Source organism: Canis lupus, chromosome 33 (genome assembly GCF_003254725.2).
Source record: "Canis lupus dingo isolate Sandy chromosome 33, ASM325472v2, whole genome shotgun sequence".
Classification (NCBI taxonomy): Eukaryota; Metazoa; Chordata; class Mammalia; order Carnivora; family Canidae; genus Canis; species Canis lupus.
In genome coordinates this window covers 16,309,974-16,335,206 of record NC_064275.1, presented here as the reverse complement: position 1 = coordinate 16,335,206, position 25,233 = coordinate 16,309,974, and the positions used below count along the sequence as shown (strand labels likewise).

The 25,233-nt window shown below is 39.1% G+C and overlaps 1 protein-coding gene across 4 annotated transcripts in view; it reads right to left on the bottom strand.

The window, feature by feature from the left end:
- Positions 1-25,233, bottom strand: part of NECTIN3 (nectin cell adhesion molecule 3) — a 294,923-nt gene that overhangs the window by 32,768 nt on the left and 236,922 nt on the right. Inside the window, exon 10 of one of the 4 annotated variants that reach the window (XM_035709821.2) lies at positions 2,971-3,223. The exons of 2 other annotated variants lie outside the window; for them this stretch is intronic. In XM_035709821.2, the coding sequence (XP_035565714.1) occupies positions 2,971-3,223 (253 nt within the window). Of the gene's footprint in view, positions 1-2,970; positions 3,224-25,233 lie in introns of those variants that run through there. One more of the 4 variants, XM_035709823.2, reaches the window with a different exon arrangement.

Genomic DNA, 25,233 nt, shown 5'->3' with positions numbered 1-25,233 from the left:
GTTTCTTAAAATACACAACCTACCCATGCGTATTCAGAAGAAGTAGATAACCTGAATAGACTTGTATCTATTAAATCAACTAAAGCTACAGTGAAAAATCTTACTACAAAGAAAACTCCAGGTTCAGAGAACTTTGAATTCTATTATGGATTTAAGGGAAGTGATATTAATTTTATACAAACTCTTACAGAATATTGAAGAAGAGGGTATATTTCCCAATTTATTCTATGAAACCAAAATTGCTATGATACCAAAAGTAGACAAAGCCACAATAGGAGAAATAATATCCCTTATTAGCATAGAGTCAGATTTCTAAAATTTTTTTAGCCTAACACTACAATATATAAAAAGGAAAATACAACATGACCAAGTGAGGTTTATCCCTGAAATGCAAGGTTACTCTAACATTTGAATATCACTCAATGTAGTTCATCATATTAAGAGACTAAAAAAGAAAAAAATCTACTAATCATGTCAATAGACATAGGAAAAACATTTGACAAAAATCAAAGTCCATCTTTGATTCTTAAAAAGTTAAAAACTCTCAGAAAATAGGAATAGATGGAACATTCCTCCACAAGATCAAGGGCATCTACAAAAAGCCTACAACTATCATTATACTTGATGGTAAAGGACTGAATGTTTCTCTCCTAAGATTGGAAATCTGCATGCCACTCATGCAGTTTCTTTGAATCATAACTGAAGAGCTCTGAGCTTAGAGAACTTGAATCTTTTGTACTCGAAAGTAAGCATCATAGCCCAGGAGAGTCTGTCTCTATTTCCCAAGGCTGTTCACTACACAAGCATCCTTAAATAGATAGTTCAGAATAAAAGGGCAGTCAATGCCTCTGTTTACAAAATATTCAGAAACATGAGAGATCCATGGATAACTGTCTTTCTAAAATAAAAGAAAAACTGAGGTACTGTATTTGGCTGATTGGGCCCCCTAAATTCATATGTTGACACCCTAACCCCTAGTACCACAGGATATGATGTTATTTGAAGATAGGTCCTTTAAAAATTATAAGGTTAAGTTGTTAGGGCAAGCCCTAATCCCATGACAGGTGTATTCATAAGAAGAGATTAGAATACATAGAGAGACACCAGGGATGTGTGTGTACATATGGGCAGCCATATGATGAGGCAACAAGAAGGTGACCATCTCCAAGTCAATGAGAAAGGCTTCAAAAGATCCCAAGCCTGCTCATACCTCATCTTGAATGTCTAGCCTTTAGAAGTATAAGAAAATAAATTCCTGTTGTTCAAACCACCCAGTCTATGGTATTTCCTTATGACAGCCTTAGTAAACTTACACAGGTACCATTACAATCCTATATGAATGACTAAAATTAAGGAATGCAGTTTGGAGTGGCATTGGCTGCTTATGAAGAGCAGATTAGAAGGCCCGTAGGACTGAAGACTGAAGTAAAAAGCCAATCAGCAAAGAAAGAAGGAAAGGACCATCAGGAAACTTGTAGAACTCTACTGAGGTAGCTAAGAATAATTGGGGGTCATCAATACGGTCAACAGATTTTTTTGTTAGAAGACAAAGTTCTGGATGATTCAGTCAGTTAAGTGTCTGCCTTTGGTTCGGTTCATGAACCCAGGGTCCTGGGATCGAACCCCACATTGGGCTCTCTGCTCAGCAGGGAGCCTGCTTTTCCCTCTCCCTCTGCCTGCCTCTCCCTCTGCTTGTGCACTCTCTCTCTCTCTCTCTCTCTCTCTGTCAAATGAATAAATTTTTAAAAATCTTAAAAAAATAAGATAAAGTTCCACTATAAAATACTTGATAAACTATGAAACTTCATCTTTCTTGTGCCTCCACATGTCTCTAGTCCAAATGTATGCCCACCATGTCATACTAACAAATGATTCCAGAAGGAAATGGTAGTTTACTTCGGCCAAAGTGTGTCAAGGCTCACCCGCAATAAAAGGGGTAGTTATGATACAAGATTCTCTGAAATCACCACTAAAAATCAGTCTGCAGTACTATCACATGGTTTGAGTCATGAATACTCACTAACCCAGAGTAACGGATGTCGGAATTTATTCAGGACAAAGGATTATCAAAGTGTGGCAGAGATCTGAGGGGCAGGATCTTGAGAACTAGTGAGTGCAGAGTTGGAATGTAAACCGGGGTGCAGGATAGACTGAGAGAACGATAAGCTAGAAATGACTAAGAGACAAAGGGAAACATCAGAGAGCTCTGAGCTTTTGTGGGGAGGATGCAAGGGAAGGGAAGAAGGGTCTGGAAAAAAGCAGGGGAAAGTTGCTATTTATTGTATACTTATTCTGACATGGGTAACATCATCACAGTTTCCCAGCGGAGAAAACAGGGGTGTGGAGAGGTTGGGTAATTTGTGCACAATCACAGAAGAATGGGGCTGGCATTCAGGAGGATCCACGCCCTTTATCCCACTCTCCATTGGCTGGTAAGTCAAGGAGGAATAGGAGGGAGAAAAGAAAGGAAACAGAAGTCCATCAAAAAGACAAAGCTTCAAGTCTAAGATACTGAAGTTGACAAACTTGGGCCTGAAGAGAAGCTTCGAGGTATGGCTGCCCATGCATTTGCCAGAGTGGAATGAAGGTGAGCTACCTGGAGGAGAGGTGACAAAGACCCAGAGCTCTGTACGTGTGACACAGAATTAAGCCACCCATGTGGAGGTTTCAGGTCAGAATCGAGGAGTTGGGGGAGGGGGAGAGGGAAGCAGGGGGAGAGAGAAATTGCAAAAACATTTCTTCTCTAAAAAAATTCGTAGCACATAAGGCAAATATTTCTTTGCAGTTTGTATGAGAAGGTGATAGGACTAAATAGTGCAGAGAAGGTATAGTTCCAGTCCATTCGATACTTCGGTTTATCACGAGTCACCTGTTACTGGATTCTGATTTCTGATCCTGTCACAGTCATGATTTTAACTCTGCAGTGAGAAATAACTGACTATGAAATATCAGTCAATTAAGCTGAAGTACCTTTTGCCTGGTGTCAAGGAAGAAATGGTTACCAGCCCAACCGATACACCTGCTGTTCGTGTTTTATGGAGAATGGGGAGATATGTCTCATCTCCATGAAACTCTGGGTGGAAAGGGTGTACCTCAGGGCACATCTGAGTATCTGAGGTAAAAACACTCTGTGCAATACATGTTTGCAGATCTCCTGGATCCTTCACAAGGGTCCCATTGTTACCAGGTTCCTGAGATATGGCTGTCGTAGAACTCAAGGCATCTGAGAAAAAAAGGAAAATACTATGACTCACACTGTCTGTGCCGCTTGAGTTACTTAAATTTCAGTCTATTTATGCTGATAAAAAAAATCCCTGAAAATCCATTTGCATAGCATGCACCCACAAGTCTTTAAAATAGATAGAGAAAAACTGTCTAATAGTTGCTATACATAGATACCCTATTGTTTAATTATTTAGACGACTGCTATCTAATTGCAATTCAAATGGATCATCTTCCAAAAGTTCAATTTATAAGATAGAAAGGGACTTTTAGTTTAATGAGGTCCAAAAATAAAATTTATTCAATTATGCTGATAAGTGTCTTATCTAATTAGCTGAGTATCTGGAGCTGACACATGAAGAATATTAGCTATTGTATGCTTTGATTTTTTTTATAATATTTAAGTGCTCACTTGTGTGCCAGGTAATTTATATATACTATCTCTTTTTATTCTTACTTTATGGAGTAGGTAATATCACCACTTAAAAGATGAGGAAGCTAAAGTCCAGGGGGGGAGGTAGGGGGGCTTGTTCACATGGTCAGTAAGTGGTAGAGCTAGGATTTATGTCTACAACTGAAAACAACCTAAATTCAAATTCAAACATAAACTGAGCATATTTCTGCTTTGCATAGTAACATTTATATTAACTATTAACATTTATGAAGCGCATTCATGTTTCAAGAATTAATCATTAACTAATTTAATCTTTACCACAGGTTTATGACATGGATGCTGCATTTGACAAATGAGGAAACAGAGGCAGAAGAATCTCACTGGTGGCCAGTGATGGACATGGACCTGAACCCACATCTGATTCATTTGTCCCAACCACTATTCTATATCTTTAGTCCCAGTTTGCCTACCATTGAACCCATCCACGTGGATGTGGCTTCCCTGGGGCTTACTTCGAATAAGCCAGAGATGGAGTTACTTGAAAAGTTCCTCTAGTCGGTTTTTATTGGATTTTGGCTCCACATAGCCAGGGAAGCAGCTGAATCCAGTTTATTAGTATATTATACTCTCTACACTGTCTCTTGTTTCTCCCCTGTAACCATGGTCCTAACCAAATTTTGTAATATATTCCAGTGTAGCCTATCTAGACCATCTGTACAAACCGGTGGTTAAGACCACAGGTTCTGAAATCTCTCTTGTACTTGGGTGCAAATGATTTAATACACATAAAGTGTTACTAATCAAGGTCTGAAATACAGTAAGTGCATAGTAAACATTAGATATTATTATTTCATAGTATTCCCAAAGGGGAGAGATATCAGAGAGAATAGAAATCTGGAAAGGGCACTGATACAGCTATCACGATCTTTTCTACAAATCAATGAGATGTTCCATCATCTGAGGCATGGGCTTAGCACAAAATTTATTTCTGCAGGTAGGGGTGTGGAGGGTGGGTGTTTAAGCATTGAGTGTTCCTTTGGACTTTCTTCAGTCTAAATGACTTTGCTTTCAAATCTCAAATTCTTACCTCACCCGTGTTGCCTCCCTCTTTCTCTCTTTCTCTTTTTTTTAAAATTTAAATTCAATTAGCCAACATATAGTACATCATTAGTCTCAGATGTAGTGTTCAACAATTTATCAGTTGTGTATAATGCTCAGTGCTCATCACATCACGTGCCCTCCTTAATGCCCATCACCCAATTACCTCATCCCCCCCCACCATCCTTCCAGCAACCCTCAGTTTGTTTCCTATAGTTAAGTGTCTCTTCTCATGATTTTTCTCCCTCTCTGATGACTTCCCATTTAGTTTTCCCTCCCTTCCCCATGATCCTCTGTGCTGTTTCCTATATTCCACACATGAGTGAAACCATATGATAATTGTCTTTCTCTGATTGACTTATTTCACTCAGCATAATATCCTCCAGTTCCACCCATGTCAATGCAAATGGTAAGTATCCATCCTTTATGATGGCTGAGTAATATTCCATTCTATATATGTATACCACATCTTCTTTATTCATCCATCTCTTTTATTATTTCAGTTTATTTTTCATTATAACCTGAACCTCAATATAGATTAGTAAAATAGAGACATTGATAAACACCAAACAGTTATCAAAATCCTATTTCTCAGCAATGTTGCTTTCCATTCTGTGCTAATATAGAAACATTAATTCTGGTAGCTTCTCTGGTGGAGAGCAGAGAATCCTCTCCATCCTTTATCCTTATTTTACTTTATGTTTTTAAAAGATGAGTAAAACTTTAATAGGTGGAAAAAGAGCTAGAGATGGGCAGGCCCAAAAACCCGATTTGCCCCCTTTCCTGGTCTAGTGCACTGGGTCTCAATAGGGCCAGGTTTTAAGCATGAAGTTTTCACTTCTCTGAGAGAAATGCCAAGAGTGGCATTTATTCTGGGATAAATGCCCAGAATGGCATTTATCTTGAGTCATATGAGAATTATATGTTTAGTTTTTAAGAAATTTCCAAACTATTTTCCAGAGTGGCTCTACCATTTTATATTCTCATCATCTACATCTTGGTCAGCATTCCGTGTTGTTACCTTTTTTTTTTTTTAATTTTAGCCATTCTGATAGATACATTGTAGTGACATTTCTTCATTATTTTATTTATTTTTAAATGGGTTTTTTTATTATTATTTATTTATGATAGTCATACAGAGAGAGAGAGAGAGAGAGAGAGGGGCAGAGACACAGGCAGAGGGAGAAGCAGGCTCCATGCACCGGGAGCCTGACGTGGGATTCGATCCCGGGTCTCCAGGATCGCGCCCTGGGCCAAAGGCAGGCGACAAACCGCTGCACCACCCAGGGATCCTCCATTATTTTAATTTATATTTCCCTGATCACTAATGATGTTGAACACCTTTTTATTTACTTGTTTCCCATTTGTATATCCTCTTCAGTGAAATGTATGTTTATGTCTTGGCCCATTTTCTAATTGAATTGTCTCTAGCTTCCTGCCTATTTTAAATCTCTGAAACATCATGCTCAAGGGTAATATGTGGAAAGCCACCTTAAAGAAAGATATCCATAACACATTAATATGTTGTATAACTTCTTTTAGCAGAGTCTAGGATAGATCCATATGTGATCTTTGGCAAACATAGAATCAAGTGTCCCACACAGATCTTTCCCTGTGATGTTTATAAAATTTCACTTTAAATGAGAAGTTTCATTCTGGAGGAATGAAAGATGGGTCTCTCTTCCTTCCTACCTTCTTTCCTCCTCCTGACTTTCTGATGGATCCCAGTCTATATCTCATGATGAAGAAACTACAAGGCAAAGCATACTCTTCACAGCCATTCTTCTTCACTCTCATTTTATTAAGGTTTTATATATCACCCTATCATTAATCCTCAGAGGAGCCATAGATTGCTTACTTACAGATTGCATTTCCAGGATCTACAGAGTTAAATATTTTGCACAAAAAAGATTGGAAGGCCATCTTTCTAAGATAGAAGAAAATACATGTAGGTAATTGTGATTCAGACTTGAGGTCTTCTCATCTCTCATTTGAGAACTGCCTTTGGGTTGCCAGCTGCCAAAATTCAACTAAACATAATTGTGAGAACTGCTGGAACTAGATGACTGAGTACTAGGAAAAATAAAGAAAACAAGAATTATATTTGCAGGAGGCTGACATGGCCATTAACATAGGGACCAGAAGTTGTGGCCTCCTTAGTACTTCTCTTTACTAGGAACACTATGGAATCAGTCTAAGTTTGAAGTGACATCATCAATATACAAAGCAGTCCAATCTGGAGATGGTCATGGAACAGAAGAACAGACAGTGGGAGCTAAGAGAAGTCAGTAGTGGAACTCATGTTTCTGGTCACCTGGCTATTGAAATCAAGGACCAAGAGCCAGGATCCAGCCTTCTACTACTATACCTACTACCAGAGATGGTAGTTGGAGCTAAACAGGGAATATCTTAGGTAAAGAGTCTGGGCTTCTGGATAAGACTCTGGATCTAAGAGAAAGTTTGAATCCTAAAAAGAAATCCAGCATGCGGAGACTAAACCAATACACAATGGCATATGCCACGTGTACCTGACTCAGCCTATTGGGGGTGTGGTGTAGCAAGAGCAAAGCTGAATCATACCAGTTGGTAATTTGAACCTACTAACTATAATGCACCTCAAATGTTAACATGAGTATAAACTGCCTGGCAATGTTGTAAAAATGTAGATTCTGATTCTGGGGAGATGTGAAACTGGGTTCATGTTCTGCATTTCTTTAAGATTTTATTTATTTATTTGAGAGAGAGAGTGTGCGAGCACATGAGCGGGGAGTCCTATGTGGGGCTCAATCCCAGAACCCTGGGATCATGACCTGAGCCTAAGACAGATCCTTAACCAACTGAGCCACCCAGGTGCCACTGTGTTCTGCATTTCTAACCAATTACCAGATGATTCTGATACTGATGATGTGAAGACTATACTTGGAGCAGCAAGGTACTATTTGCCTTCTTCAGGATTCTCCAAGAAATAAGGGTACGAGTTAGGGGTGGGAAACTTGAAGACTGAAGAAATCGGTGCTTCGGGTCCAGAGAAGGTGGGGAACACAAAGAAGTGACTTATACTCAGCGACTATTTAGTTGGCAGCCACCAAGGGCTTAGAGTCTCAGGAGGTTTATAGCAGCAATGCTGTCCTACTATAGGCATTCCCCTTTTCCTTTAGGAAATGATGGTGTCTAGAAGCCTACTTACCTGGGACACTTTGGGTAGTATATATGCACTGAGATGATGGGCTTGCCACTGTGGCAGAAGCAGTGACAGAGGACAAGTACTAGATGTGCCTTTTTGGCAAGTGTTCTGTTGATTCCTATCTCAGTTATGCTATTAGCCCTTTCCCAATGGCCTTAACAAATATATGGCTGGAGGTAGTCTGCATCCTTTTATCAGAGTGGCTATCTTGAGCTCAAGGAAGAAGAAACGTTCTCCCATCCATGAAAAACCAGTGACCTATGTCACTGTTACAAGAGACAACTGAGCTCAGAGTGGTGAGAAGTAACTTCAATGACACTCTTTTCTTTTTCCTAAAAATATCAGTTTCTTCCATGTCAGCCAACTCTCCACATTCTGCTTAAACATGTTAGGAAGATCCCAGTGTCAAGCTCCTATTAACCTAAATAAAAGAACAACCAAAGAATAAAGACAAGTTTCACAAAACGATAAAATGAAGACTCAGGCTTTGGAACTGGACACAACCCAAGTGGTTATAGTGCAGCCAAGCTGAGGTCGAAGCTGGAGCACAGAAACTCTGATCCTAGCCTTTAGTTTTCTGAGTGTTAGTAGCCATTACTCTCAGAAACTAAATGTTTGGCCACTCCCCGAAAATTCCAGTTACAAAGTCTGATATCACGCACGAGGAATCTCTGTGGTCCCAGCCACCATGGAGAATATTTGAAAGAACGATCCATACACTTTACATGTCAGTTTATAGCACGCTTCATCTTCTACTATCTCCAAAAATGACAGCTTGATTATAATGTAATTATCTTTTGTCGTGAAGCTAGTGCATAATTTTATTTCCAGATGGGTTTATGTTGCCTATGTTTAAACTCATTACTGGAAAAGTGCTCATAGAGCAAAATATAAATAAATAACCTAAAGGTAGACCATCATCAATTCCTCCAAAAAGGAGAGTCTGTCTTATAAGGTGAGGCCTGCAGGGAAGCAGCCCCGTCCGTCTTATGCCACACATAGCTCACTGTTTGAAAGATAAATATCTCTGTCTTAAGAGGACAGAGGCGGTTCTGAGTCAGTGGAGATGTTTCTATGGAAATGAAAAAAATATGCAAATGCTGCCATAAAGAGCCTGAGAGCCTCCCTGCAGCAGATAATTTGACCTAGGGGGAGACCACATTACAGAGGAAGCACGGAGAAGCCGGCGTCAAGGCCCATTGGAAAACATGCGGCTAAGACACCATGTCATGTAGATGAATGGAAAAAATAATCATAATCATCCCACAAATAATATTTTTCGTGCTTATGAAGGGATTTCTCTTTTCTTATTCTGCTCCTACAAAGTCTTTGGTAGAGTCTGTCCTGCTGATTCCCACTTTTGCTGAAAGCGATACTGTCTTTACAATTGGAGCTCTGAAGTATTCTATAATTTGATTTATCATGTGACAATGTTAAGTGATTCTAAAGTTAGGTACCCGCCCCACCACCACCTGTCCAATCACATGGCCTTTGAAGGGTACTTGATAAGCTGGACTCCTTCATTTACCACACAACTCTCAAGGCATGTGTAGGCACCATAATAAAAAACAGTGCAAAAGGTTACTGGAATGATGCATGCAGGATTCAATGAGAACCCTGCTGGAAAAACATTTTAACTTTGGAAAATGCCTCACGGTAGGGTCATGTTTGACTGGAGTCTTAAAAGCATTAACCATGTGGATGCTGCTGGCTCTGGGAGGAAGAGGAAGAGCATACCAAGAGAAATGATACTGTGTATACGTATGTAAATACTTGCCAGTTTAGAAATGGATTCTCTCTCTGAGTTAGACTTAATTTTTTTTTTGTTTTGTGTTTCTAAATAGGATTTTTTCTTTTCTTTCTTTCTTTTTTTTTAAATAGGCTTTTTTCTAAATGCTGTTAAGGCAGACATTTAAAGTTATCAAGGGAATGAGAGACTAGTTCAGTGTTATTCTATTCCTTTTTGTCTTAACATTAAAAAAAATTACTCTACATTCAGATATTAGCACTTTGATTCCAGCCTTCTACTCAGTATACAACTCCTTCATTTATATATTGGAGCAGATGTGGCTCTCCAAACCTTTCTCAAAACCAGATATGTGTTTCAAAAGAGAAAGTATATTGGCCCTTGGTATAACTTCTCTAAGGCAGGTACGATTGGCAGTAATAACATATACATTAAGTCCATTTTAGATAGAAGGAATAGTTAGATCTCTCATTCTCAATCCTCTAATAAAACATTAAATCACAATTTTCATTTTGAAATAAACAATTATCATAGAAACTTAAGTATTACACATTCTGTTAGTTCCAGTTCTCTGAAATGCATATTTTTGTGAAAAGTTCATAGATATCTTGATAGGGCTTAGTTAAGTTATTCCAACCTACCAAAAATTGGTTAAATAATTAGATGTATGGTATTAATGGAGCATTCTAGCCTAAAAAGAGAAATTTGATCCAGAGTTTCTTGGAATAGGTACACATCTCCCATGCCATAGTATAGTGTGTATGGAGATCATCCAGGGGGCTCTGACTTGTAAAATTTACGAAATTATACACTTGCAGAATATCTATGAAAAGAGGCTAGGCCACGTGAGAGCACATCCAACTACAGAAAAGATCAAACCGTCCTATTAATCAGAGAATATGATCAATAAATGCTAAAAATAGTTTGTATGTACCTCTCCTAAGCCATCCTAAAAAATTGTATAGATATAATTTGTCCACATTATATACAGATTGTATTGTATAGACAAATTATAACGGAGCACCTCTAGCAAAAGAGAGTATAAAATAAATCTTTAAATAGTATTTGGGCAGTCTTTTCATTTCACTGTCACCCTGGGTAATACAGGTCTCAAAGTAACTCTTTCTCATGCTTCAAGTTTAGAACAATAAATCTAATAAAATTGGAGGACTCCATGGATTAGGATATGGCTCTTTGAGCCTTTTTAGCAGAAGGACTTTGAAAATATAAAGGGAAAAGATGGATGGCATAAGTTTCTGCTTAAATCCTGACTTTTGGGTGGTTAGAGCAAAGTGCTCTGAGACCATAATATATTTAATTATATTTCTGAAGCCAGGGCACAAAGTGCACAAGACTGAGCCATTGTAGAAAACACTGTGTGGCAACTGCTCAAAAAGCTAGTTGAGGATTGAGTAGAAATTATTGCTGAAATTTTAAAGTTTGCTCAGGAAAGTAGAATGTATCTTAATGAGTTATGACATATAATTTCCAACTCTATATAGGAAGAATTACTACTAGAGAGGAAATAAGTGACAGATTATATTTGTGCATTCAAATAGAACAAAATGGAAAAACAGGACCCAGGCATTAGGCCCACCTCAGCACCAGGTCAGAGCCTGGCATAAAAACAGGATACACAAACCATTGAAACAGAAAAATGAGCCCAGACATAAGCCCATGCATATATATCAACTCATCTTCAATAAGGGTGCCAAGAATACAAAATGGAAAAAGAGCATTCCTTTTTTAAAAGATTTTATTTATTTATTCATGAGAGACAAAAAGAGAGAGGCAGAGAGATAGGCAAAGGGAGAAACAGGCTCCTGGCAAGGAGTCCAATGTGGGACTAAATCCCGGACCCCAAGATCATGTCCTGAGCTGAAGACAGACACTCAACTGCTGAGCCACCCAGGCATCCCAAGAGTATTCTCTTCAATAAGCATCATTGTGAGAAACAAATATGCATATGCAAAAGAATGGAATTGGACCCTTATACACAAGTATCAACTTAAACATATGACCTGAAACTGTAAAATTCCTAGAAAAATACATAGAAGAAAAGCTCATGTCATTGGTCTTGGCAGTGATTTCTTGCATCTGGCACCAAAAACACAGACCAAAAAAAATAAAAAGAAGTAAGTGGAATTACATTAAACTAAAAAGTTTCTGCAAAGCAACAGAAACAATCCAAAAAACAAAAAAGGCAATCTATGGAATGGGAGAAAATATTTGCAAACCCTATATATGATAAAGGGTTAATATCCAAAACATATAAAGAACTCCTACAACTATAAAAATAAAAATAACCTGATTAAAAAGCAGGCAAAGAAAGTGAATAGACATTTCTCCAAATAATTAATAATGCAAATGGCCAAAAGATGCTCACACATGACTTATCATCAGGGAAATACAAATCAAAACCACAATGAGATCTTACTTTGCACCTATTAGGATGACTATTATTTAAAAAAAAAATAGATAGGAAGTTGGCAGATTTGTGAAGAAAAGGGAACCCAAGTATACTGTTGCTGGGAATGAAAAGTGATACAATCACTATGGAAAACAGTCTGGAGGATCCTCAAAAAATTAAAAATAGAATTATGAAAGAAAGCCTGCCGTTTGCAACAACATGGATGGACGAGTACATTATGTTAAGTGAAATAAGCCAAACACAAAAAGACAAATACTGTTAATCTCACTTGCGTGTGGAACCTAAAATAGTCAAACTCATAAAAGCAGACAGAAGAACAGTGACTGCCAAGGAGTGGAGGGAGGTGGTAAATGAGGAAGTGATAGTCACAGGGCACAAAGTTTTCATTATGCAAAGTAAATTCTGGTGACATATTGCTATACAGCATAGTGTCTATAGTTAATACTACTGCACTGTATATTTAAAATTTTCTAAAATAGCAGATATTATGTTAGGTCTTCTTACCACCAAAAGATTAATTTATTAGTATTAAGGGGCAGGAGTAAATTTTGCAAGATGATGGATATGTCTATGGCCTTGATATAGGTGATGGTTTCATGGATGTATATTTATGTCCAATCATTATATACATTAAATATGTACAGTTCTTAACATGTCCATCATATCTCAATAAAGTGGTTTTAAAAATAAAATGATGAAGTAAACAAAATTATAAATAGAAAACATTTTGTGTTCAACTTCATGGTATAATTTTATTTGCAGAGTCTAAATTGTGTTAAGAATTGAGACCGGAAGTTATTCAATGCAATGTCAGAAGTGTCAGTTCACTTGTGTTCTATAATCAATTGTATTACACTAGTAACTGTCCCATTTCTAGCTACCACTACATCAAGGATATTCTTTTTTTCAACAACTTTGGTGTTTTATTTATTACAAGTTCTTAAAAATGTTCTCTGACATTTGATAAAAAGCTTAGACAAATCTAATGTTGCTTGATAAATTACAAGTGTCAGTTTAACTTAAATCGACTAACGTTACTGTTTATATTCACATGAAGACTCTGGACTCCAAGCCAAGGGTGAAAGAAAATATTCCATTCAGGAATATTTGGGTTAAAACTCATGAAGGCCAGGATTATCATCTTTAGATCAAATGAGCTGAGATGGATTGGGAGTAGCTACCTTGATATAGATCACACTGAAAGGAAGCAGTCTTATACTACCGAAAAAAAACTAACATAAGATGAAAATGACTTATCTTCAGAAATTAAGCAAATTCATCAATAAAGGTAATATAGTATATAAATTAGAAACCCATTACACCTTTGGACGGTAGGTTCCAAATTCTTAGAGTAAAAAAAAAAAAAAATTCTTAGAGTAAAAGCATCTTTGCCTAGAAGCTATGGACACCTGTATATGTCACATTGAATATCATCATTTTATCAATCTCAGGCTATTCCAGGTCAGATAAATGCCAGCCCCCTTCTTTCATGGACAATGGTCTAATACAAGATTTTATGATTCCTTAAGGGGTATTACACCCATTGTTCCCCCAAGAATTAGGATGAGTTGGAGGGCAGAATGTTTAAGCGATCCCTGTAGTATCCTGTATTGTGGCTTCTTAGCTATTTGTCAAGTGATAATCTCTCCTTCACATGGTACATCAGTTTCCTAGGGCTGCCATAACATAGTGCCACAAACTGAGTGGCTTATAAAAACAGACATTTATTTTCTAGCCATCTGGCAGATAGAAGTCCAAAATCAAAACATCAACAGGACTGTGCTCCCTCCTGAGACGCTTCCTTGCCCCTCTCTGGTTTCTAGGGGGTAGCCATTGATTGCTTGTGTTCCTTAGCCTAATGTTATAACACTCTAACATTTCCCTCTGTCATCAGTGGCATCCCCTCTATGTGTGTCTGTCTTCACATGGCATTTCCCTCTTCTTATAACGACACTAGTCATATTGTCTTGGTGTTCACTCTAATTACTTCATCTTAACTTGATTACATCTGCAAAGACCCTATGTCCAAATAAGGTCACATATGCAGGTGCTGGGAGTTAGAACTTCAATATACCTTTTGTGAGGATGCAATTCAACCCATAACACCTGGGAAATAGAAAAACTAGGAGAAGTTGGGCTATTCTGTTCTCAAGATAGTTACGGTATGAGACAGCAAAATAGGAGATGCCCTGTAGTTTTTATTTTGAATATTGTAAAGATTTTTTCATGATTGCTACTCTGTAGTATTTCTGCCAAGGACTAGATAGCCCACTTCCATATGCCCCAAGTGGGAAAGAAAAAACTATAATTCAATATTATCACTGTTAACCATTTTGAGTATAAAAGGAGGTCATCCATCTCGGGCCTATTATAAGCAGGCAGTTCCAAAGGGCTGGATCATGGGAGATCTTTTTACTTTTAATATAGGAAAGGTCTTTACTATTCAGATTATTGAAGCAAAAGAAGCCTCAACAGTAAGGGGCTGAGAAACTAGTATACATAGTGCCTACTTTTTGAAATTTTTTTTCTTATTTTATTTTCTTCACTTAATGGTGCATTGTATAGAAAATAAATAGGAGTTTATTAAATATCTTTCTATTGGCTATTCTTGAAGTACTGATATATATATATATACTTTTAGACAAGAATTTCCCTAAACTGAACAAAAAGACATAGAGAACGATGTGAGGAAAACATATTCAAGGAACTGTCACTATTTCTCTCTGGCTACAGCTTAGGGTACATGTAGGGAAGCAATAGCCAACAATAGTTCCTAAGCTTTTGCAAAGTAGGAATATAGGAAATCAGCCAATTGCAATGCTCATGGAACTACTGATAATTTTGAATCTCAAATATTTTAGGGGTGAAAGAATATAACGGTGAACACCACCATGGCAGGAGAGGTCACAAAGTACCATCAATGAGAAGCAACTTCACTCTTTCCATCCAACCCATGGGTAGTTTTAAAGGGACCAGTGTCAGTTCCTTTATTTCAAACTGGTGATTTCCCAAGACATCTGAAGATAGCTTTTATATTTCAGTCCACAAATATATTTTTATCAGATGCTATAATGGTGAAGGATTCCTAGGCATGCCTAAGGGCTTTTAAATTCACCCAAACTGTCCTTCGAAGGGCATGACTGCTTCAGAGACAACGATGTGTCGTGTCCCCTGCTGCTATACTTCATGGTATCCCGGAGTATCATACATTAGAAGAAGGACTACTGGGCCACAGGATATTAGGAGTTTTAATTGGCAACATCGTATTTGCCATGCTGGGAGAGTAAATTAAAAAAAAAAAAAAAAAAAGATCCAATCGAAGTTAAACTGAGAGGGCCTTGAACAACATTTAATGAACTCCAAAAGTTAAAATAACTTCAGTCTTCTCTCAGAAATCCCATCTCATTTTCTAGCCCATCATCATAATTACCCTTATCTCTATGGCTAAAGTGCAGAGGGGGTAGAGGAGAATCTAAAAAAGAATGGAGGAGCATACTTTCCACCTCTCCCTTCATCCTGATAGATCAATCTTACCTCTAATGTTTACCTATTCTATAATTAAAATCCTTGGCATCCCATGTCATTATAGCTTATAATACTAGATAGTTAAAAAAAATCTTTATATTGACATTTATTCAGAGGGGACTAAAATAGGGACCAAGATCTCGACATTTACAGATCTAATCCAGTTGGCTTAACTGCATAGATGGGTAGGAAGACAAAAGAAAAGTCAGCATGCAGACATATGACCAATTGAAACCATCCTGCTTTGAAGAGTTTTGGCCAGGATTTGTGGATGGATAGATTTGAAGCTTTCTATTTAAATTCATTTTCAATTCTACTTATCAAGATTATACAATGGTAGCTTCCTATAAATGTACCTAGACCCAATGAGTCTTGTTTGTGAATTTCAGCAGAATATGGAGAGTTAATTAGCATAAGATGGACTTGCTCCTCTCTTTTTTTAGCTCATTTTCTTGCTGCCCACATCGGAGGACCCCCTACTTCCCCCAATAAAAGCTAAATGCTAAAACCGCAAAACTCATGTTATGAATAATAGCTTTTTTTTAAATACCATTTTTAGAAAATACTCAGATAAAGTGTGTGAATAAACCTCTTCCAGACAGGTTTCAACAAACCTGCTCGAGGCTGAACTTTTTTTTTTTTAAGATTTTATTTATTTATTCATGAGAGACACACAGAGAGAGAGAAGCAGAGACACAGGCAGAGGGAGAAGCAGGCTCCATGCAGGGAGCCTGATGTGAGACTCAATCCCAGGTCTCCAGGACCGCAGGCAGGCACTAAACCGCTAAGCCACCCAGGAATCTCCGAGGCTGAACTTCTTATATGCATGTATCTTCATGGTGAAAAGTAGGGCCATGCTAGTTTTCTAACAGAATTAGGATGCAAATTTCTCTCCCAGCAGAGGGTATTTAACTATGCCCTGTACTGCTGCCTCAATTCCCTTTTGAAAGGAAGCAGGAAATCAATCAACCATTCATTTCATTTCAACTATTTGATATCTGCTTTGGGACAACAAAAGAAAAAAGTCAGTGGGAAGGGAAAGCAAATACAAATCCACATTTCTTTTTAATTCGTATCTCCTCTTCTGAGTGCCAGACTCACATCCCCAAATCCCGGGGACAGGCATTTCAAATTTAATATTCCTAAATCTAAATTCATTACATTTATTCTACAAAGAACTCCTTTCCTCATACAGTGTCTACCTCACCAAATTGTATAACCATATAATCAGTCACTAAGCCACTGACCTAGGTACCATTCTTGTCTTCCCTTTCCCCTTCATTCTCATAGTCAGTTGGTCACCAAGCTCTACAAATTCTAATTCATAATTAGTTCTCCAATATGTTTCCTCTCTCGCCACTACAGTGGCTTTCTCAGTATTTCTTACTTAGGTTATCACAATACTTTCTAACTGCCTCCAATCTGTCTTATCTTTTATCTATTCTGTACATCACAGCCAGTGTTTTACCTCAAATGCAAATCTGACCTAGTTGAGAGGCCTCAGTGGTTCTTTTTGACTAGGATACAAGTCCATTCATTCATCTGTTTAACCAATATTTGGTGAGTGTGTACATGAAGCCAAACATCATCATACGAGATGGTGAGTAAAGTCAAGTACTAATCACTTTCCTGGGCTTCCAGTCTCTCCTGAGAGATGTAGGATGGAGACATTAATTATCACAGATTTTGTACAAAAATACAAACTGGGTGTTATGATGAAAGAAATTCAGTATTGTGACAGAAGATAGCAGAAGAGCCTGATCTAGTCTGGAGAATAACAGAGTAAAGTGAGGAAAGAAGAGGAACCTCAGCCCGAGCCTTGGGGAGGGATGTTCAACATTTAAGGGTTGAGTGGAGGAGTATGGGCTCATGAGTAAGGCTGAGAAGCAGCAGTCAGAGGCATCACATGGTATCACAGATGTGAGAAGGAAGAGAACATTTTGAGAGGGAGAGTGGTCTTCGGGTCACACTCTTCTAGAGGTCAAATAGGATGAGATCTGGAAAACATCCCTTGGATGTAGTGGCATGGAGGTCATCAGTGGACGAGATGATGAGATGACCTAATGGAAGGAGAGCACAGACTGGAATGAGTTAAGAAGAAAGAGTGATATGAGAAAAATGAGATAGTGGGCAGGGAAACTCTCAAAGGTCTCTGTGACCTCTGGCCCCTGACCTCCTTTCTAGCTTTTTCTCACATTACCACCCTACCTACTGTACCTTCTATTCTCACCAAACACAGTACTTACTACCATAACCAGGCTCCATGGTTTCCATTACCCCAGGGCCTAAGAGTGTGCTATTCTCTCTACCTGAAAGCCCTTGAAGATCTTCTTCCCCTACCTACACAATTCCTATACCCCCTCCAGGGCCCGACTCAATGTCACTGCCTCCTGAAGACCTTTCTGTTACCCATCCCAGCTTAATACTAGTAGCATTACCACCGTAAGCACATGTCTAAAATTATCCTTATGAAAGACTCAACTTTGAGTCTGCTTGTCTGTTTTTCCCACAAAACTGTCAGTTGCAAGATGACAGGGACTTTATGTCATCTTTCTGCACTCAGAACATGTTTGAAGGAGGAACGGAGGACCATTTTGATCTGTTCTCTTAGACGTCGGGAGCTTTGTCCCTAGCATGACAAGATTCTAATGGACAGCTACCTCTGGGATCAGCAGTGGTTTCCCCCTGGAATACAGGTTCAGAGAAGCAGTTTTGGGGCCAGGCAGATATGGGGTTAATCCCAGCTCTTCTCTGAGCCTGAGTTTTCTCATCTGTAAAATGAGAATAATTTTAGTACATACCTTACATTGATTTGTGGGTATAAAATTATAAAAACTCATGCAGAATATTTAGGACAGTTCTTGACCAGTAAGTAAAACAGCAAAGGGTCAACACATGATACCACCTGTGTTAGTTTCCTATGACTGCCATAACAAATTACCATAAACTCGGTGGCTAAAAACAACACAGACTTATCCTCATATAGTTCTGGATGCCAATAGTCCAAAATGGGTTTCACTGGGCTGAACTCAAGGTGTTAATAGGGCCACGCATTCTCTGTTTGCTCTAGTGGAGAATCCATTTCCTTATCTTTTCTACTTTCTATTGACTGGCTGTGCTTTTAAATTCATTGCTCCATCCTCCATCTTCAAAACCTGAGGTGTGGCAACCCTCTCTGCTTCTGCTTCTCCGCTTCCTTCGGATGGCCTCCTCTACTGTGTCAAATCTCCCTCCGCCTATTCCTTATAAGGATATTTGTGAGTGCATAAAGGGTCCACCTGGTGTATGCAACATAATCTCCCAACTGCAACACCCCTAATTTAATCACATCTTTCAAATTGTCTCTTGCCCTCTAAGGTAACATTCACAATTCCAGGGATTGGGACCTGGATAATTTGAGGAACCAGTATCCAGCCTACCATAACACTGTTATTATTATTGGAATTGATAAAATTGATGGAGTGCTATGGAGAATTCTATGCAAACTAAATGTCCCACCAAAGTATATGGTATCTCTGCAAAATGCATTGTACTTAAATTCTATTGCAATAGATTAAAAAACGCTTATGTCTTAAGTTTCTACCAAAGTTATACAAAAAGATGAAAAAAAAGGACTACAGGATCCTAGCTGCTTTTTTTCCCCCCAAGGTTTTATTTATTTATTCATGAGAGACAGAGAGAGGCAGAGACAGGGAGCCTGATGCGGGACTCAATTCCCAGACCTGGGATCTCACCCTGAGCAAAGGCAGACACTCCTTAGCCACCCAGGCGTCCCAGGATCCTAACTTTTTCTCACTTAACTTAGAAGAGAAAGAATCTGTGACGCTTTCCTGGAAACAAGTTGAATGAGATATATTTTCTGAAGATCGCTAGAAGTGCAGGAAGGTAAGGAGATGATAGCTCCCTTATAGAAGTCGCTGTTGTTATTGATTCTCTAATAGTCAAACAAGGTTGCATCCTCTCTCCCACCCTACAAAATCACAGCACGCTCTATCTGTACCTGAATGGTAAAAATTAGATTTCTTCAGACCTAGGTGTCTCCCCTTAATTTGTCAACATGCTCTACTGAAACAGAAAGGCTTGCTGTCACATTAGGGATTACTGCCAGGTTTCTGCGTATGGCATTTGTTTGAAAATTTAACAATTTGTTCATCAGCCAACATGTTTCCTTGAAACAGGTGTAGTTGGACTAGAAAAGAATTCTTAAGCTTAACAAAAATCAATAAAAGAAATTGTCATTGCAAAATAGTCTGCAAAATTAATTTCTTCTAAGCATGAGTCATTAGAGAGGATTTTATATAAAGGTTCTTTTGTTCCAATATTTTTCTTATATTTCAATGTCAAAAAAAAAAAAACAAAATGAGGACAGAAACCATATAGTTATGAATGTCAAATCAAATCCAGACAGCTTATCTCTCCATGGTGTGTAGATTGTCATTTGTCCAAATCAGAAGCTCCAAAATCCAGAATATTAACATGAGAGATAATAGAAATAAAAGTAGCAAAATCAGTGGTGTGTAGAGGTGGGGGGGAGAGAGAGAGAGAGAGAGAGATGGAGATAGGAAAAGGGAAATAGAAGGGAAAGAATTATAGCAAATGCTTTCAAAAGACGGTTTTGTTCCCAACTGATTTAGCAGATGCCAAAATTGTGATTAAAGTAGAAAACAAAGTAGGAAATCAGAATTAGCTTCCAAAGTGTTTTGCTTCCAATCTAGGCAACACTGATATAGCTGATTATTAATACAACTTAATACTAAACAATACTCTTTTATGAGAATCCCAGATATCTTCACAAACAAGTGTAGCTGTCTTCATTATGTGGGAAGGAAAACACTAAGTGAATAATTTAGTACGTGGTTCATGGGCAGCTGAAGTAGGACATGGAGCCCATCTTGAGTTTTGAAATAGTTCGATCAACCCAGAGCAGCATCTGGCATTTGTTATGGTCTCTCCTCCCAGGGAGGTGGACTTACCTCGTCCACCTCGTTCTGGGCAGGCTTGCAGGGGTGCTAAGGAGAGCTTGCCCAGCTCAGTGCAACAAGGTGAGGCGAGGAAAAAGACTGTTTCATCCCTACAATGTTAAATGGTTATATTTAATTCTGCAGATTGTCCTGCACTGCTGCTTCTGATTTCAGAGAAAAAAAGAACCATGAGGAAGGAGCTTTACAGGCTTATCAAAAAGTATCATGAGCTACAGTGAACAAAGAACAGTATTATGTTCTTCCTGTGTAGCAGCCACGTAATTCCAGGACTTGGGGACAGCAGCACTTCAGGAAGGTGTAACAGTTATGTCAGCTCAGGCTCGCAAACAATTGGTGTCCCCTGAGCCATGGACCCCCCATTCCACCTCTCCAGAATGGGCAGTTTGGGCCATAGCTATCTGGAAGAAGGAAAATTCAGGTGCCTCTTAAAAGGTCACCAAACAGGAGAAATGGGACTGGACCTTTCACTTGTCCAGGGCTTGTAGGTTCCACAGAGGTGCCTCTGCATAACGACCAAGTTGTCATCTCCTAGTGTGTTATTAAATTATTAAACTTGACTACAATTACCACAGCTAATAAAGTGCTGGTGCAGAGCACAATAGCAGCAGTAATTGTGTGGTAGAATGATTAACCAGCAGGCTGCAATAATTATTCCAATCCATCTTCAGAGATGGAGTCAAAGCTCTAACAATCAAATCAATCAATTAGTGAAGAAGAGCACTGAAGGGAGAAAAAAATCAATGAAAAACAAGTTTTCACAACAAAGCGATAAATCAATCCCAAATAATTGTGCCGCTTCATTGTACCAAAAAAAAAAAAAAAAAAAAGGAATGATACCAGTTATTACAATTAAATACCAAAGCAATGGTTTCCTTATCTATTACTCCAGCTCAAGCTAGAGGAGGATCTAATTTTTGTCAGACTCTAGGCATCTAAGTAACCAGGATTCAATTTATATTTTTCAGACTAATGTCATAGCATGATATCTCTTTTAGCAGTAAGTCCCAGGCTCCTGTCACTTTCTTCTGCCAAATACCCGAACAACCATGGATAATGGTTTTTATGACCACCCTAGAAAAAAACCAGAGCAGGCCCTGAGTGGTCCTCTGTCTAGCATTTTACCATTTCCAAAGCACTTTTATTTCACCAACATTTTCTGAAGTTTTCTTTCTCAACAAGTGTCAAATGAGGTGACAGAGAGTTGATATTTTTAATTCACCTATTTTACATTGAGGCATACTGAAGTTCAGAGAAGTGCCTTTCCCAAGGTCATGTGGGGTGAAACAAACAGAGGGAGGACCATGTGATCACTCTACACTTTCTAGGTCATGGCACTACTGAAGCTCTGGGAAAGGATTTAGGGAAAACTTAAAAGTCCCCCTTTCCCCTGAAAGTAACTGCAAGAGACAGAGATCATGCAGGAGAGGCTGAGAGTGGGTGCAAGGAGCCCTGGGTTAGAGGTCTTTGAGGTGTAGGCTCACCCCCAGGTAGGCTAGAATGGTCTTAAAATGACACCTCTCCGAGCTAGTCTAGGTGTGATGACAGCCTCCTATGTCCAGTCAGCTGTTGGCATCTGCTTCTCAGATTGTCCAGAAGTGATCTTGACAGCATCTTTGAGTTGTTCCTGCTGCACGTTCATTAACTACATATTCTTACACCACTGAATAAGCACTTAGAATGTACCAGGCACTATGCAAAGTGTTTTACATAAACTATTTCAAGTTAACTCTCCAAAATAAGCAGGTAGTACCATTCCTTTTTGAAAGAAAGAAAGAAAGAAAGAAAGAAAGAAAGAAAGAAAGAAAGAAAGAAAGAAAGAAAGAGAACTTAAGCTCAGAAGAGTTAACCTGTATAAAGTCACAGAGGAATTAGATAGTGGAGCCAAACCTCACAATCAAATTTCTGACTGCTCTGACCTGCTTCTCCTTTGGATCGCAATAACATTTGATTGTGAATCAATGAGTTGTATATAATCTAAAGAACATTAACATTCAGTCTCACCTTCCAAGCATTTTTTTCTTTTTTTTTCTTTAAAGATTGTATTTATTTATTCATAAGAGACACAGAGAGAGAGGCAGAGACATAGGCAGAGGGAGAAGCAGGCTCCCTCTGGGGAACCTGATGTGGGACTCGAGCCCAGGACCCCTGGATCATGACCTGAGCCCAAGGCAGACGTTCAACCGCTGAGCCACCGAGGTGTCCCCCTTCCAAACATTTCAAAAGACTATGCATTTTGACCTCATTTTTAAAACAAACTTGAAATCAGTTGGTACAGAAAAGATGAGTCAAAATTTCTCCGGGGTCGTTTATAAAGTCAACATGTAGTTTTTAAAATTGAAGGAATCAAATGATGGCAGAAAGGCAATGTGACATGGGTCCCCAAAGACCAGTGCCAAGTTCAATGATTTGCTAGGAGGACTCAACATACAGTTGTACTTGGAGCTATGATTTACTACAACAAGAGGATACAAAACGAAATCAGGAAAAAGGTGCATGGGGTCAAGTCCAGAGAAAAGGCTCAAGCTTCTAAAAATCCTCTCCCAGCGTGGTGCTAAACAATTGCTCTCCCAACTAACTGTGACAACACACTGAAATGCAATCTCTCAGGAAGCCCACGAGAGACTCAGAGCCCAAAGTCACATAGGCTCCTTCTACTAAGCATGGACCCAAATCCAGACTTCTAGAAAGTGCACAGGCATTCAACATAAACTGCATCATTTTCACAAAGTGTTTAGGCATAGTGAGGTTTCCTTAGCAGGAAGTTATGAGAAGCTTCCAAAATTCCAAATTCCCAGACTCCTGCCAGGGGCAAACTCTTAAGCTGGCCTTTGATAGGATAACAGCCTCAAGCCTGCTAATGCTAACCCTTTTCTGCCCAGTTTGAGTTTGTTATGTATTTTCATTTTATTTATTTTCTCTCCTCCCTCCCTTCCTCCCCTCCTTCTCTTCACAGACTGGAAATCAAGACTCTTGTATTCCATTTGAGCTAATGCCTTAAGGGCAGTCAGTAATGCACTTCCATCTTGCACTTCCTGATTGAACTCGCTGCCTTTCTTACACAGGTCTGGTCATCCTTCATTCCGGAAATCAAGCTCTCTGGGGTCTCTCGCCTTCCTGGTTTCTCTTATACTGGTAGCTTCCAGGCGCTGATGAATCCTGCTTTTGAGCTTCTAACCCAGGAATGTGTGAGAGAAGAACTATTTTGTATCTGCCCTTGATGGCTCATGGGACTCTCTGTTCGTTCCATAGTGAGTTCCGAGAAACTCAGCACTGCTCAGGGAGGGAGTCCAGATTCCCATTTTCTCCTGCAAAGCTGTCAGGCCCCTCTCAGGCCCTATATAGAAGCACTAGGTGGCAGCTCTGGATTAGCTGTTTAAAACACATCCAATGAAGGCAAGAAATGTTGCCTCCAGGGAGGAACGGATGATATGAAGGGAAATCACAGCCAGGAGGGCAAGGTGGAACACGAGAAAGCAATTTAAAGAAAGAGAAGAAAAACAGAGCCAAAGATGACCTCAGTGTACAGTGACTCCAGGCCGGAGAAGAATCTGAGCTGAAATAGTGACAAAACCCAAAAGTCACCAGAGAGGGCGGAGAGAGAGAAAGAGACGGATCGGAATCCTTCCAGAGAACTATATTTTGTGGAGGCACACACACACAAAATTTGCCATTAGTTCACAACTTTGCCTTCATTAAATATTTCACGTAAGGGGAATAAATGACCATTTAAGGTGAAACCTAATGTAGAAACCAGTTAACACCACCACCACCCCACACAGATATTAAACAATTATTAACCAGTTGTTTGAATTGAAACACATTTTTATTTATCTTCCACCCAATTTGCTTTTTGTGCATCTACCCTAAGGGTACTGCAAAACAAATCACAGGTGGGTTTCTTTGTTGTCGTTTTATGACTTGTTTCCACGCGAAGGATTTGCTTTTTAATCCATGCAAGACAATATCCTTATTCCCTTTTTTTTTTCTTATTCCCTTTTTTAAATTTATTTTTAAAGATTTTATTTATGTATTCATGAGAGACGCCCAGAGAGAGGCAGAGACACAGGCAGAGGGAGAAGCAGGATCCCCTCGGGGAGCCTGACCTGAGACTCGATCCCGGGACCTTGGGATCCTGGGATCATCCCCTGGGTCAAAGGCAGATGCTCAACCACTGAGCCACCCAGGCGCCCCAATATTCCTACTTTCAACATTGCTGCCTTTCTCTCTCCCCTCAAGATCTGTGCCTTCCACCTCCTATATCCCACCCCTTTTCTTCTTCCTCCTCTTCTCAAATCTAGAAATGTGGTGACTTCTGGTTCCTCCTCATCCCCAGCCACATTCCAAGTCCCTAGGCCCTTGAAGTAAATGACACATCTTCATTAGCTTCTGTAGTCTTGTTTCTGTTGGAAATACTCTGTTCTAAACCTGGCTGAGAGCCTCCACGAAATCAGACAAATGCCCACTCAGCTGTGCCCCCCATCTTGGATAAGTCTTTGATGAACCATGCTATTAAAAATGAGAGGTTTCGGTCATTTAAAGTTGGTCTTGTCATGAGGAAACAGCTATGCAAAATTTTGTTTCGAAATTTTCCTCTTGCGTTACTTGCTTACAGAGCATGTACAGACCGAAGCCTGGGAGCCAAGAGGGGGT